Source organism: Carettochelys insculpta, chromosome 22, assembly GCF_033958435.1.
Source record: "Carettochelys insculpta isolate YL-2023 chromosome 22, ASM3395843v1, whole genome shotgun sequence".
Classification (NCBI taxonomy): Eukaryota; Metazoa; Chordata; order Testudines; family Carettochelyidae; genus Carettochelys; species Carettochelys insculpta.
The window spans coordinates 11,095,829-11,111,530 of NC_134158.1; the positions used below are offsets into that span (position 1 = coordinate 11,095,829).

At 66.9% G+C, this 15,702-nt stretch overlaps 1 protein-coding gene across 3 annotated transcripts; it reads right to left on the reverse strand.

The window, feature by feature from the left end:
* Positions 1-1,552: 1,552 nt before the first annotated feature.
* On the reverse strand, positions 1,553-15,288 carry LOC142025146 (class II histocompatibility antigen, M alpha chain). 3 transcript variants are annotated; one of them, XM_075017692.1, is made up of 6 exons: positions 14,725-15,288; positions 12,409-14,056; positions 7,341-7,601; positions 6,722-7,003; positions 2,471-2,599; positions 1,553-1,854 (listed from the first exon to the last, which is right to left on the reverse strand). In XM_075017692.1, the coding sequence occupies exons 2-6, from the start codon at positions 12,545-12,547 to the stop codon at positions 1,850-1,852; spliced, it is 816 nt and encodes a 271-aa protein (XP_074873793.1). In that variant the 5' UTR covers positions 12,548-14,056; positions 14,725-15,288; the 3' UTR covers positions 1,553-1,849. The 3 variants fall into 3 exon arrangements, with proteins under 3 accessions (XP_074873793.1, XP_074873792.1, XP_074873791.1); XM_075017691.1 differs by having other exon boundaries at positions 12,409-15,288; XM_075017690.1 differs by lacking the exons at positions 12,409-14,056; positions 14,725-15,288 and adding an exon at positions 11,071-11,735.
* Positions 15,289-15,702: the final 414 nt, after the last annotated feature.

Sequence of the window (15,702 nt, forward strand, 5' to 3'; positions counted from 1 at the left end):
CGGAGCCCGGCGGGGAGATGCTCCCTGGGGCCCGGCCGGGCAGCCCACGGGCCGGGGCTGTGACGCGCACACGCCCGGGCCGGGGGGGGAACTGAGGCGCGGCCATGGGGCCAGGTGTGCGGGGAGGGCTTGGCTGCGGGGGAGGGGGGGAGCTGCGTCAGGAGACCCCCGCGGGGAGACATGGGGGAGGAGAGGGATCCCAGCGGGGGGAGCTGGGGGAGGGGAGGGAATTCCAGCCGGGGGGGGGCGGAGCTGGGGGAGGGAATCCCAGCGGGGGGGCGGAGCTGGGGAGGGGATCCCGGGGGGGGGGCTAGGGGAGGGGAGGGGACGGGATCCCAGCGGGGGGCGGGGCCGAGCTGGGGAAGGGGATCCCGGCGGGGGGAGGGCTAGGCGATCCCAGAGGGGGGGCTAGGGGAGGGTAGAGGATCCCGGCGGGGGGGGGGCTAGGCGATCCCAGAGGGGGGGCTAGGGGAGGGTAGGGGATCCCGGCGGGGGGGGGCTAGGCGATCCCAGAGGGGGGGCTAGGGGAGGGGAAAGGAGGGGATCCCAGCAGGGGCTGGGCTAGGGGAGGGGAGGGGACGGGATCCCAGCGGGGGGCGGGGCTGGGGAAGGGGATCGCAGCGGGGGGGAGGGCTAGGGGAGGGGAGAGGAGGGGATCCCAGCGGGGGGTGGCCGAGCTGGGGAAGGGGATCATAGCGGGGGGGGCTAGGGGAGGGGAGGGGATCCCAGCGGGGGGGGCCAGGGGATCCCAGCAGGGGGGCCGAGCTGGGGAGGGGATCCCAGCGGGGACTGGGCTAGGGGAAGGGATGGGATCCCGGCTGGGGGAGGCAAAGGAATCCCAACAGGGGGGCCGAGCTGGGGAAGAGGATCTCAGCGGGGGGGGGGCTAGGAGAGGGGAGGGGATCCCAGCAGAGGGGAGGGGATCCCAGCGGGGGAGCCAAGCTGGGGAGGGGATCCCAGCGGGGGAGCCAAGCTGGGGAGGGGATCCCAGCGGGGGGCGGGGCTGGGGGAAGCTGCGGTGGCCCAGGCCAGGCCGGGGGATGGGCCCCACACCTCCCAGCAGGGATTTCACTTCCCCCACGGGTGTGCGGGGTGGGGGTTGCAGGCCTGGGTGTGTCTGAAACCCCCTCCTGCTGCTTCCCCTATTCTGGGTCCCACTTCCCCTATTTCCTCGCAGGGCACCGGCGCTTCCCCTGCCAGCGGCTCTGCACCCAGTGACGCTACCGCGCCTCCCCCGCCAGGGAAGGGGAGCCCTGCGTGACCCCAGGACCTCGGCGCTGGCAGCAGGGGGATGTGAACCTCCCGGCGGGCGCAGGGCAGAGGAAGTTTTGGGTGAGAGACACTTTCACTTCCTCTGGAGAGACAGAGACTGGGATCACCCAGAGGCCCTTGGCTGAGCAGTGTAATGAGTTTGGTGGGTCTCAGCCCAGGTGGGAGCCAGGCACGGTCAGGGAGCGCCCCTCTGCCCAGGACCGAGTCCCCGCATGACAACAGGGCATGGGGGGTGCTCTGAGGGGCGGCGCCCGACACTCAGGAGCAGAGATGCGACAGCTCCAGAAAAGAGACCTTTATTAGCAGGCTCAGGACCAGGCGCAGGCACGGAGCCTGCCCCAGGCGCGCAGCACCGCTGGGGACACCGCGCGGCACCCCGGAGGACAGGCTGTCACTTCGGCACTGGCCGGGCTCCCAGGGATGTGCCCCATGTGTAGTGAGTGTGTTTGGTCTCAGCACCACGCTGGTCTGGGAGCTACCCTGACCCCAGTTCCCACAGGCTGGGGAGCAACAGGAGGGGTTCGGGGCACGTGGAGCATCTCCTGTAGGTCTTCAGGTGTTATCGGCTGCTTGCAGCTCAGTCTGAGGGTGAGAACAGATTCAAAAGTTGGGACAGAACCCAGGAGTCCTGACGCCCAGCCCCTGCTCCAACTACCAGCCCCCACTGCCCTCCCAGCGCTGGGGGGAGAACCCAGGAGTCCTGGCTCCCACCCCCCTGCTCCAACCACCAGCCCCCACTGCCCTCCCACCGCTGAGGAGAATCCAGGAGTCCTGGCTCCCAGCCCCTGCTCCAACCACCAGCCCCCACTGCCCTCCCAGCACTGGGGAGAGAACCCAGGAGTCCTGGCTCCCAGCCCCTGCTCCAACCACCAGCCCCCACTGCCCTCCCAGCACCAGGGAGAACCCAGGAGTCCTGGCTTCCAGCCCCTGTTCTAACCACCAGCCCCCACTGCCCTCCCAGTGCCAGGAGAACCCAGGAGTCCTGGCTCCCAGCCCCTGCTCTAACCACCAGCCCCCACTGCCCCCCAGAGCTGGGGAGAGAACCCAGGAGTCCTGGCTCCCAGCCCCTGCTCTAACCACCAGCCCCCACTGCCCCCCAGAGCTGGGGAGAGAACCCAGGAGTCCTGGCTCCCAGACCTGCTGCTCTGACCCTCCCAGTCTCCTCTCCCCACCCCAGCTGGGGCAGCTCCAGGCATACCTGTGGGGCTGGGCCGTCGGGACTTCAGCAGGAGAACCACCCCAGTGACCAGGAAGAAGATTCCCAGGGCAATGCCCACTCCACACAGCACAGTCTCCAGCAGCTCCGAGGGGACAGGGTACTGGGGCACTGGGGGAGGGGTACACAGTGTTACACTGCTGAGCCTGGCAGTGGGGGGGGTACTGGGGCACTGGGGGAGGGGAACAGGGAGTCACACTGCTGAGCCTGGCAGTGGGGGGGGTCTGGGGCACCGGGGGAGGGGTACAGGGAGTCACACTGCTGAGCCTGGCAGTGGGGGGGGGTCTGGGGCACTGGGGGAGGGGTACAGGGAGTCACACTGCTGAGCCTGGCAGTGGGGGGGGTACTGGGGCACTGGGGGAGGGGTACAGGGAGATACACTGCTGAGCCTGGCAGTGGGGGGGGTCTGGGGCACTGGGGGAGGGGTACAGGGAGTCACACTGCTGAGCCTGGCAGTGGGGGGGGGGTCTGGGGCACTGGGGGAGGGGTACAGGGAGTCACACTGCTGAGCCTGGCAGTGGGGGGGGTACTGGGGCACTGGGGGAGGGGTACAGGGAGTCACACTGCTGAGCCTGGCAGTGGGGGGGGTCTGGGGCACTGGGGGAGGGGTACAGGGAGTCACACTGCTGAGCCTGGCAGTGGGGGGGGGTACTGGGGCACTGGGGGAGGGGAACAGGGAGTCACACTGCTGAGCCTGGCAGTGGGGGGGGTTCTGGGGCACTGGGGGAGGGTAGAAGGTGGCAGAATGCTCAGCCCAGGGTCTCCTGGCAGGGGGCAGGTGGGAGTTATGGGGTGCACAGGCCTAGGGCAGGGAAACACGGGGGATCCTGGCAGCAGTGGGGGGAGGGGGAGGTGTTGGGCATATCTGGCAGTTGGGGGAGGTGATTGTAAGGGGGAGATTGTGGCACAGAGGGAAGGTCAGGGTGCTGTGGTGAATCAGGGAGCAGATGGGGGACCCCTCACCCCAGTAGGCGACAGTGGAGAAGTTGCCCCAGGGCTGTGTGACAGTGCAGGTGGAGGGACACGCCGGGGATGGAGGAGTGGCAGGGCGCAGGGGAGGTTGGGGCACAGGGGGATGTCGGGGCGCAGGGGACCCTCACCCCAGTAGGCGACGTTGGAGACATTGCCCTGGGGCTGTGTGAGGGGGCAGGTGTGGGGGACGTGCCGGAGATGGAGGGGTGTCGAGGTGCAGGGGGATGCCGGGGCGCAGAGGGATGGTGAGTTTGGGGTGCAGGGGGATGCCGGGGTGCAGGGGGACCCTCACCCCAGTAGGCGACGGTGGAGAGGTTGCCTGGGGGCTGCATGACGGTGCAGGTGGGGGGACGTGCCAGGGATGGAGGAGTGTCGAGGTGCAGGGGGATGCCCGGGTGCAGAGGGATGGTGAGTTTGGGGCGCAGAGGGATGGTGAGTTTGGGGCGCAGAGGGACCCTCACCCCAGTAGGCGACGGTGGAGACGTTGCCCGGGGGCTGCGTGACAGTGCAGGTGGGGGGATGTGCTGGGGATGGAGGAGTGTCGGGGCACAGGGGGATGCCGGGGCGCAGAGAGATGGTGAGTTTGGGGCGCAGAGGGATGGTGAGTTTGGGGCGCAGAGGGACCCTCACCCCAGTAGGCGACGGTGGAGAGGTTGCCCGGGGGCTACGTGATGGTGCAGGTGGGGGGACGTGCCGGGGATGGAGGAGTGTCGAGGTGCAGGGGGAGGTTGGGGCACAGAGGGATGGTGAGTTTGGGGCGCAGGGGGATGCCGGGGCGCAGGGGGACCCTCACCCCAGTAGGCGACGGTGGAGAGGTTGCCCGGGGGCTGCGTGACGGTGCAGGTGGGGGGACGTGCTGGGGATGGAGGAGTGTCGAGGTGCAGGGGGATGCCGGGGCGCAGGGGGACCCTCACCCCAGTAGGCGACGGCGGAGAGGTTGCCCGGGGGCTGCGTGACGGTGCAGGTGGGGGGACGTGCCGGGGATAGAGGAGTGTCGAGGTGCAGGGGGATGCCGGGGCGCAGAGGGATGGTGAGTTTGGGGTGCAGGGGGATGCTGGGGCGCAGGGGGACCCTCACCCCAGTAGGCGACGGTGGAGACGTTGCCCGGGGGCTGCGTGACAGTGCAGGTGGGGGGATGTGCTGGGGATGGAGGAGTGTCGAGGTGCAGGGGGATGCCGGGGCGCAGAGGGATGGTGAGTTTGGGGCGCAGGGGGATGCTGGGGCGCAGGGGGACCCTCACCCCAGTAGGCGACGGCGGAGAGGTTGCCCGGGGGCTGCGTGACGGTGCAGGTGGGGGGATGTGCCAGGGATAGAGGAGTGTCGAGGTGCAGGGGGATGCCGGGGCGCAGGGGGACCCTCACCCCAGTAGGCGACGGCGGAGAGGTTGCCCGGGGGCTGCGTGACAGGGCAGGTGGGGGGATGTGCTGGGGATGGAGGAGTGTCGGGGCACAGGGGGATGCCGGGGCGCAGAGAGATGGTGAGTTTGGGGCGCAGAGGGATGGTGAGTTTGGGGCGCAGAGGGACCCTCACCCCAGTAGGCGACGGCGGAGAGGTTGCCCGGGGGCTGCGTGACAGGGCAGGTGGGGGGATGTGCTGGGGATGGAGGAGTGTCGGGGCACAGGGGGATGCCGGGGCGCAGAGAGATGGTGAGTTTGGGGTGCAGGGGGATGCTGGGGCGCAGAGGGACCCTCACCCCAGTAGGCGACGGCGGAGAGGTTGCCCGGGGGCTGCGTGACGGTGCAGGTGGGGGGACGTGCTGGGGATGGAGGAGTGTCAAGGTGCAGGGGGAGGTTGGGGCGCAGAGGGATGGTGAGTTTGGGGCGCAGGGGGATGCCGGGGCGCAGGGGGACCCTCACCCCAGTAGGCGACGGTGGAGACGTTGCCCGGGGGCTGCGTGACAGTGCAGGTGGGGGGATGTGCTGGGGATGGAGGAGTGTCGAGGTGCAGGGGGAGGTTGGGGCGCAGAGGGATGGTGAGTTTGGGGCGCAGGGGGATGCCGGGGCGCAGAGAGATGGTGAGTTTGGGGCGCAGAGGGACCCTCACCCCAGTAGGCGACGGCGGAGAGGTTGCCCGGGGGCTACGTGACGGTGCAGGTGGGGGGACGTGCCGGGGATGGAGGAGTGTCGAGGTGCAGGGGGAGGTTGGGGCGCAGAGGGATGGTGAGTTTGGGGTGCAGGGGGATGCCGGGGCGCAGGGGGACCCTCACCCCAGTAGGCGACGGTGGAGAGGTTGCCCGGGGGCTGCGTGACGGTGCAGGTGGGGGGATGTGCTGGGGATGGAGGAGTGTCGAGGTGCAGGGGGATGCCGGGGCGCAGAGGGATGGTGAGTTTGGGGCGCAGGGGGATGCTGGGGCGCAGGGGGACCCTCACCCCAGTAGGCGACGGCGGAGAGGTTGCCCGGGGGCTGCGTGACGGTGCAGGTGGGGGGATGTGCCGGGGATAGAGGAGTGTCGAGGTGCAGGGGGATGCCGGGGCGCAGGGGGACCCTCACCCAGTAGGCGACGGCGGAGAGGTTGCCCGGGGGCTGCGTGACAGGGCAGGTGGGGGGATGTGCCGGGGATAGAGGAGTGTCGAGGTGCAGGGGGATGCCGGGGCGCAGGGGGATGGTGAGTTTGGGGCGCAGGGGGATGCTGGGGCGCAGGGGGACCCTCACCCCAGTAGGCGGCGGCGGAGAGGTTGCCCGGGGGCTACGTGACGGTGCAGGTGGGGGGACGTGCCAGGGATGGAGGAGTGTCGAGGTGCAGGGGGAGGTTGGGGCGCAGAGGGATGGTGAGTTTGGGGCGCAGGGGGATGCCGGGGCGCAGGGGGACCCTCACCCCAGTAGGCGACGGTGGAGAGGTTGCCCGGGGCTGCGTGACGGTGCAGGTGGGGGGATGTGCTGGGGATGGAGGAGTGTCGAGGTGCAGGGGGATGCCGGGGCGCAGAGGGATGGTGAGTTTGGGGCGCAGGGGGATGCTGGGGCGCAGGGGGACCCTCACCCCAGTAGGCGACGGCGGAGAGGTTGCCCGGGGGCTGCGTGACGGTGCAGGTGGGGGGATGTGCCGGGGATAGAGGAGTGTCGAGGTGCAGGGGGATGCCGGGGCGCAGGGGGACCCTCACCCCAGTAGGCGACGGTGGAGAGGTTGCCCGGGGGCTGCGTGACGGTGCAGGTGGGGGGATGTGCCGGGGATAGAGGAGTGTCGAGGTGCAGGGGGATGCCGGGGCGCAGAGGGATGGTGAGTTTGGGGCGCAGGGGGATGCTGGGGCGCAGGGGGACCCTCACCCCAGTAGGCGACGGCGGAGAGGTTGCCCGGGGGCTGCGTGACGGTGCAGGTGTAGACGTCGCCCTCCTGCGGGGTGAACTGCAGGTAGGAGAAGAGCAGGAAGCCCAGGTCCTCGGTGGGGTAGTAGCGCGTGGTGCTCACGCCCTGGCTCACCGCCTCGCCCAGCCGCTGCCATGACACCGTCGCGGAGGCCGGGAAGAGGTTGCCCACCTGGCAGATGAGTGTGTTGGGCTTCCCCAGCTCCAGGGGCTGGGCCGTGAACACGCTGGCCATGGGGGTGCCTGCGGGGAGAGGGGCAGGTGAGGGGGCCTGCGGGGAATGGGGCACTGGGGGTGCCTGGCGAGAGATGGGGTGTGCTGTGGGGCGAGGGGATAGGGCCACGGACACCCGGGTGCCATGGGGAGGGCGTGTGGGCCCCTTAGCCTCAGCCAGGGCAGTAGCGGTGACCCCGAGCACCGGGCGCGCCGGGGGAGGGGCTGTGGGGAGAGGCCCCCGGCATGGCGGAGGCGGAGCAAGGGGGCCATGGACACTGGAAGACCTGCTGTGGAGCAGGTCATGGGTGCTGGGGGGGCCCAGGACCCGAGGGAGGGGCTGTGGCGGGGCCCGGCAGGCTGGTACCTCTGGCCTCGGGCAGCTTGCCCTGGGTCAGATTGGTGAGCAGGTGGAGCAGGTCCTGGCACGTGCTGGAGTCATTGCGGATCTGCTCAGGGCTCTCCTGGTCGCCCAGCCAGGGCTGGAAGTCGGGCAGCCGGGGCTCCCAGCGCGAGCCCGGGAAGTCGAAGGAGAAGAGCAGGTCCCCGTCGAAGGTGTCGGCCAGGCCCCGGGAGGGGCGGTCCGGCTGGCAGAAGAGCACGCGGGACAGCAGGTGGGCCAGGGGCTCTGCGGGAGAAACGCCCTGCCGGGGTCAGCCCTGGGGCACGCTCCCGTGCCCTGTGCGCCGCTGCGTGCCAGGCACACCCCCTGCCATGCACACGCCAGCCTGCACGCATGCACCGTCCCCACGCTCTGTGTGGGGTCAGCCCTGGGGCACGCCCCCTGCCATGCACACGCCAGCCTGCACGCATGCACCGTCCCCACGCTCTGTGCGGGGTCAGCCCTGGGGCACGCTCCCATGCCCTGTGCGCCGCTGCGTGCCAGGCACACCCCCTGCCATGCACACGCCAGCCTGCACGCACGCACCGTCCCCACGCTCTGTGCGGGGTCAGCCCTGGGGCACGCCCCCTGCCATGCACACGCCAGCCTGCAGGCACACACCGTCCCCACGCTCTGTGCGGGGTCAGCCCTGGGGCACGCCCCCTGCCATGCACACGCCAGCCTGCAGGCACGCACCGTCCCCACGCTCTGTGCGGGGTCAGCCCTGGGGCACGCCCCCTGCCATGCACACGCCAGCCTGCACGCACGCACCGTCCCCACGCTCTGTGCGGGGTCAGCCCTGGGGCACGCCCCCTGCCATGCACAGGCCAGCCTGCACGCATGCACCGTCCCCACGCTCTGTGCGGGGTCAGCCCTGGGGCACGCCCCCTGCCATGCACACGCCAGCCTGCATGCACGCACCGTCCCCACGCTCTGTGCGGGGTCAGCCCTGGGGCACGCCCCCTGCCATGCACACGCCAGCCTGCAGGCACGCACCGTCCCCACGCTCTGTGCGGGGTCAGCCCTGGGGCACGCCCCCTGCCATGCACACGCCAGCCTGCACGCATGCACCGTCCCCACGCTCTGTGCGGGGTCAGCCCTGGGGCACGCCCCCTGCCATGCACACGCCAGCCTGCACGCATGCACCGTCCCCATGCTCTGTGCAGGGTCAGCCCTGGGGCACGCTCCCATGCCCTGTGCACCTCTGCGTGCCAGGCACGCCCCCTGCCATGCACACGCCAGCCTGCACGCACGCACCGTCCCCACGCTCTGTGCAGGGTCAGCCCTGGGGCACGCCCCCTGCCATGCACACGCCAGCCTGCACGCACGCACCGTCCCCACGCTCTGTGCGGGGTCAGCCCTGGGGCACGCTCCCATGCTCTGTGCGCCTCTGCGTGCCAGGCACGCCCCCTGTCATGCACACGCCAGCCTGCACGCATGCACCGTCCCCACGCTCTGTGCAGGGTCAGCCCTAGGGCACGCCCCCTGCCATGCACACGCCAGCCTGCACGCATGCACCGTCCCCACGCTCTGTGCGGGGTCAGCCCTGGGGCACGCCCCCTGCCATGCACACGCCAGCCTGCACACATGCACTGTCCCCACGCTGTGTGCAGGGTCAGCCCTGGGGCATGCCCCCTGCCATGCACACGCCAGCCTGCACGCACGCACTGTCCCCACGCTCTGTGCGGGGTCAGCCCTGGGCCACGCCCCCTGCCATGCACACGCCAGCCTGCACACATGCACCGTCCCCATGCTCTGTGCAGGGTCAGCCCTGGGACACGCTCCCATGCCCTGTGGGCCGCTGCGTGCCAGGCATGCCCCCTACCATGCACACGCCAGCCTGCACTCACGCACACACGCTCTGTGCAGGGTCAGCCCTGGGGCACGCTCCCATGCCCTGTGCGCCTCTGCATGCTGGGCACGCCCCATGCCATGCACACGCCTGCATGCATGCACACCCTGAGCACGCTCAGGTGCCAGGCACGCTCCTGGGCAGGCACTGTGCATGCACTAACCTGTGCACACTATCGCACTGGTCATCCTCTTGTGCACACACCATCTCGCACGCTCCTGGTGCATGCACGTTCACACTGCTTACACAACACTACACATTGTCAAACACACGATTCACAGCCTGTGCACGTTGTCCATTCTCTGTGATCACACAAGTTCACCCACTTCCCTCGTGCATGCACCACCATTTACCTGCAATCACACACATGCACAGGGGCACAGCAGCTACTTTAGACACACCCTCTGTTCACACAGTCCCCAGGCACACTCAGCCACAAGCACAGCACAAGGCTGCTGTCCCGCACAAACCACACATCACAACCCACGAGTAAGCACAGTTTCCCCCTGCACACAAACCTCACCGAGCCCCCTCAAGGCTGGAGCTCACAGCCCCGGAGTTAGCAGGCCAACGCTCAAAGCACTGAGCTCTCACACCAGCACCCACACACACTTTGCACCCCCGGGTGCACAATCACACGCACAAGATCCGCCCCAAAGCACGCTGCCACTTGCACAGTAGGAGAGCGGCGGCCCTGTGAGTCTGCTCCATCAAAACGAAAGGGCAGCGCAGGGGTACTCTGAAGACAAACCCAATAGTTTATTCGGCGGTGACCCACTTCCTGGGTCTGCCCCAGGAGCGCTCACCACCCAGTACGCTGCTGTGTTACTCTTTGCAGGGCTCCCGGGCCGCCTTTCTGTTCTATCCCGTTTACATAGTTACACACCGTACAGCCCGACACGCACGCAGCAATTGGGAGGAACACAACATCACACGCACTGACAGAGTGGGGATAGCTCACACACGCACACACTCAGACAGTGAATGGCTAACCCTGGGAAGCTCTTGGTCTCACACACACCCTGCTCACACACAACCTCTGTGCATGTCCAATTACACACTCCTTTACACAACCCCTGACATCTCCCCACACACACGCGCGCACACACTCAGCCAGTGAATGGCTAACCCTGGGACGCTCTTGGTCTCACACACACCCTGCTCACACACAACCTCTGTGCATGTCCAATTACACACTCCTTTACACAACCCCTGACATCTCCCCACACACACGCCCACACACACTCAGCCAGTGAATGGCTAACCCTGGGACGCTCTTGGTCTCACACACACCCTGCTCACACACAACCTCTGTGCATGTCATTACACACTCCTTTACACAACCCCTGACATCTCCCCACACACGCGCGCGCGCACACTCAGCCAGTGAATGGCTAACCCTGGGACGCTCTTGGTCTCACACACACCCTGCTCACACACAACCTCTGTGCATGTCCAATTACACACTCCTTTACACAACCCCTGACATCCCCCCCACACTCTCCTGAGATGCATCTATGCACCATATCCATACACACACCCAATTCCACACACTGTCTTCATGGGCACACCATCATTCGGTCCCCTTCTGCACAAGCACACAACTTTATGTGCACACAATCACACACAAGCGATCCCCCTGTGCACAGAAAACACACACAATCCCCATGCGTGCGCACACACAAAAGCCTCTGGTGCTCACACACAACCCACAATCCCCTTTTGCATACACGCACTCACGCAATCCCCTCGCACACACACACCCCTTGTGCATACACACTCACACGCAATCCTCGTGCGCACACACTGCCCGCACAATGCACCCCCCCCGCCGCGCCAGTAGGGCCCGCGGGCCGCTTTTACCGTCCGTGGCGGCGATGGCCGCCGCCCCCCGCAGCAGCCCCAGGGCCAGCAGCAGCCCCCAGCAGCCGGGCGCCTCCATCCCCGCCGGGCCGCCTCTGTGGCCCCCGGGCCGGCCGCGGCTCCCGGGCAGCCCGGGCCGGCTGCCGGCCAATCCCCGGGCGCCCCGCCGCCTCCTGGCCAATGGATGGGCCCCGCTAATGTCGTCACCGGTTACCGGGCAGGGGCCCGCCGCGCCATGCCCCGTGGCACTGATTGGCAGCTGGGAGGGGGGCACGTGAGAGAGCCCGAGGCCGGGAGAGAGCGCGTGAAGGAACGGCCTGAGTCCCGTGTAGACAGAGCCTGCTCCGGAGTCACCCCGGATAGCCCCTGCTCCGGAGTCACCCCGGATGGCCCCTGCTCCGGAGTCACCCCAGCTACAGCCTGCTCCGGAGTCACCCCGGATAGCCCCTGCTCCCGAGTCACCCCAGCTACAGCCTGCTCCGGAGTCACCCCGGATGGCCCCTGCTCCGGAGTCACCCCAGCTAGCTCCTGCTCTGGAGTCACCCCAGCTACAGCCTGCTCCAGAGTCACCCCGGATAGCCCCTGCTCCGGAGTCACCCCGGATAGCCCTTGCTCCGGAGTCACCCCGGATGGCCCCTGCTCCGGAGTCACCCCAGCTACAGCCTGCTCCGGAGTCACCCCGGATAGCCCCTACTCCCGAGTCACCCCAGCTACAGCCTGCTCCGGAGTCACCCCGATGGCCCCTGCTCCGGAGTCACCCCAGCTAGCTCCTGCTCCGGAGTCACCCCGGATGGCCCCTGCTTCGGAGTCACCCCAGCTACACCCTGCTCCGGAGTCACCCCGGATAGCCCCTGCTCCGGAGTCACCCCGGATAGCCCCTGCTCCGGAGTCACTCCAGTCCCAAGGCTGGGGTTGCCAAGGTGCTGGTACTCAGTACCAGCAAGTACTGCCAGGGAAAAAACCACCGGCTCCGTATAATCGCTACGCCGCAGAGGGGGCTGGATTCACCGGTGGCTCTAGTGACAGCGTGAAATTGACTTCAGCCTGGCGCTGACCGTGCTCGGGCAGCTGGAGAATCCCCCCCCCGTGGGGAAGTGGAGTGACTATGCTGAGGGTCCCCTCCCATCAGCGAACCATCTGAGCTCTGCGGAAGCGCTGCAGCTCCACCACTTGGCAGGCTGAAATGCAGCCAAGCCCCAGGAAAATGAACCAGCAGCTTCCGGGCTGGACGTCCTGCCTGCGTGTGAGTGTCAGAGCTCACCAGAACCGGCTCGTTTTACCAGCCAAGCGAAACTCACGCCCGGTGCAGGGAAAGTGCAACAAGGAAAAGTCATTTACTTGTTCCCGTGCCGTGAAACTGGGGTCGCCCCACGGAACGAGCGGGCAGCAGGTTCAGAACCAGCACCAGGGAGATTTTCTGCACGCGGCGCTCCGGGTCAGAGGAGGGTGTTGTGCAGACCAGGGCTCTGAAAGGCATTAGCGTCCAGGGAGGCGAGGTCCATCTGCGGCTGTGAGCCAGGCTGTTCAGGAGGGTGTCCCTCTGCTGTCAGCGGCTTCCTGGCTGGTCACCTGTCCTGGTCCCCCCCGGAGCACCTGGCATTGGCCGCTGTCGGCAGACGGGCGGGATGGGCCTTTGCTCTGACCCCGTGTGGCCGGTCTCGTGTTCTTAGTCTTACAAAGCAGGTGGAGTGTGATTAACCAGCGACCTGGTGGAGTCCCATCCCGGAGGCCTTGCAGCTCTTTCTAGGGGCGTCTCTCACTCGGTCAGGCCGGTGGGTGCGAAGCCGGAAGTGCGTGGAATTCTCTGCCCTGGGGTGTAGAGGAGCTCAGACGACAGTGGACCCTCTCGGCCTTCATGCCTATTACTCCAGCTGCGCCTGGGATAGAGATGCTGGCGTGTGCCCTGGGACAGGTGTGCCGTGGCTGGTTCTCGCCTGACGTCTCAATTCCGGGGCTCACGAGGCTGAGAGAACCTGGACTTCCATTCCGCAAACGTGCGCTCCTAACCCAAGTGGTTGTGGGGAAATGGCAACGAGGCAACAACTCCTAATGGCTCAAGGAAACGCGCAGAAACACAAGGCACAGGAAAAAGAGCCTGGCGTGTATTATCCCCTCGTTAGCTGGCTGGATGTCTCACCCACGCCCCTCTCTCCGGCCGCTCCGGCTCACAGCAGGTTCGTTCTCGGTGCGATTGTCAAATCACGCTTTGCTGTCTCCCGGCGCGCTGCTCCAGCTCACAGAGGGGTTAACTCCAGGTAGTCCCGTACCCTGTGCTACAGGCCCTACGGTCACAGAGGCCCCTTCGGGCAGGGTGTCACCGCTCGCCCCACGCTCACCTGGAGTGCGCCCCACGGTGACGAGCTGAGTCGAGGAAACGCTGGAGCCATTTATCCCTGACCCTGGCAGCGCTGTGCTCGCTCTTCAGGGTGACTCCTCCTGAGCCAGTTGTGCGTGGTAGGAAGCCCTTTTCTGTAGGAGCCTTGCGCTGAGTCCTGGGCTAATGTTCTGGCTTTGCCGTCACTCGATAACCAGTAGGACGTCTTCATGTCAGCCTCCCGTCCCTGAGGCCGTTGATGGCTGACCAGCCCGACGCCAGAGCTGCTGGTCTCGTCGCAGCAGGGACGGGTGTCGGCAGCTGCTGGAGGGCGCAGGGCAGTTTTTGCCGCCCTCCTTCTCTGCCTCTCCCCATCTCGCTGCGACGGGACTTCTCACCCTGCGCCACCCTCGCAGATCATCCCTCCCCACCGGGGCCGGGCCTGGGTCGGGCTCTTCCCCGTCCACGCCGACGCTGCACTTCCCCACGTGTGCCTTCAGCACCTCTGTCGAGCGCTTCCGCCGGCCCCCCAGCGCCGCTGCCTCCTCCCTCCGGCTCGGGAACCAGGGCCTGCTGCAGGAGGCACCGCTCAGACACCCAGGCCAGCGGAGCTGGGGGTGATGGGTAATGGCGCCGGTCACGTTCCAGGGCGCCGGTGGGACGTCACAGGCCCTAGCGACAATTAAACAATTAAACAATTTCGCTGGGAGCGGAACAGGCCTCCCCGGGACCCGACTGCCCTGTTGCATGAAACTCCCCTGCCCAGCAGGTCGTTGTGCAGCAGCTTGGGACGCGGATCTCCTAACCTCACCGAGAACGCCTGTACCCTCGGCGGTGTCACTGGCCGGCACAACTCGGAGCCGAGCCCTGGTCCCGGGCGGGAGGGTGCACTGCGCAGCTGAGTTCACATCGTACTGGGCTCTGGAGGGTTTGTTGTGGCTGCCCTGTGCCTCGCCCACACTACTGGGCTAACAGGGCATGAGGTGATGGGGTTCAGTCCATCCCGGCTGCAACAGTATATACCCTTTCTTTGTTAAATCGCATCTCCAGCGGTGCAGGAGAGGGGACTTAGACTAAAATCTTGCAACCTGCCCTACGGCCTGGAGCCAGTTTAGATCAGGTGCTAGACCCCAAAATCAATTTGCTTTTAAATTCCTTCCCACCCAGCGTTAGACCCAATCCCCTCACATGCGCTAGACGCAGCAGGGAAGCAGCATTCAGTGCTTCACAGTGCTGGTCTATCTCCTCTGACAGGGAACAGCATGAATTTTGCAATATGGGATTTTCATATTCTTCACCATTCCTTTGCTTTGCACAGGTGCAGGTAATATTTCACCTACGTGATGCTGTCGTACACGGCTGCGCCTTGCATTGCTCAGGCTCTCGCATTGCCTGGTTATTTCTCGGGCATGAGTCTCAGTTCTTACAGGGCATTGCAGCAGTGGCTATTGTGTGAGCATCCTCGGCTTTACGCCGTGTCTAGCTGTATTGTTCTATTCCGGCTGCCTCCTGCGTTGCACACGCCCTGGGCCCTGAACAGCTGCACTGAGGCATTAGCAGCTGGCGCTCCCGCCGTGCTCAGTGCAGAGAGGCCTTACACCTCAAGCTGTGCTCAGGGGTACAGACGCGAACGAGCCCTGGGCTCATCCCAGCGTGCGTGAGAGTGACATCACGCGTGCGTTTCCAGCTCAGTGAGCACAGGACCATGTGAAACCGCTTCTGCCCTTGTGCCGTGCTCAGGGACTCTGATCCCTGGCAATGTCGCCCTGGGGACCGGCAGCACAGCCCCTGTTCCACAGCTGGGCCTGGCCCCCCTTCTCCCGCTCCTCTCTGTGGGGCATCTGCTGAATGCTGCAGGGTTGGCTGCCAGTGCTCCCAGTCCCCTGGGGAGTCCAGCTGCAGGGGTTGCTTGCATCATCCCCCCCCCAGGAGTTACTGGCAATCCCTGACCCCCCCAAACTGCAAGCGTTCCTTGCATTGCCCGCCCCTTGCAGGGGATGCTTGAGGTGTTCCCCCATTGCAGAGCTCATTTGCAGTGTCCCCCTTTCTGGGCCCCACACAGCAAGGCCTGCTTGCAGTAGCTCCCTTGCATGAGTACCTTGCAGTACCCCTCCCCACACCGCACGGGCTGCTCGCAGTGCCCCCCCTTTCCCTGCCCCACACCCCACGGGCTGCTCACGGTGCCCCCCCTTTCCCTGCCCCACACCCCACGGGCTGCTCACGGTGCCCCCCCTTTCCCTGCCCCACACCCCACAGGCTGCTCACAGTGCCCCCCTTTCCCTGCCCCACACCGCACGGGCTGCTCGCAGTGCCCCCCT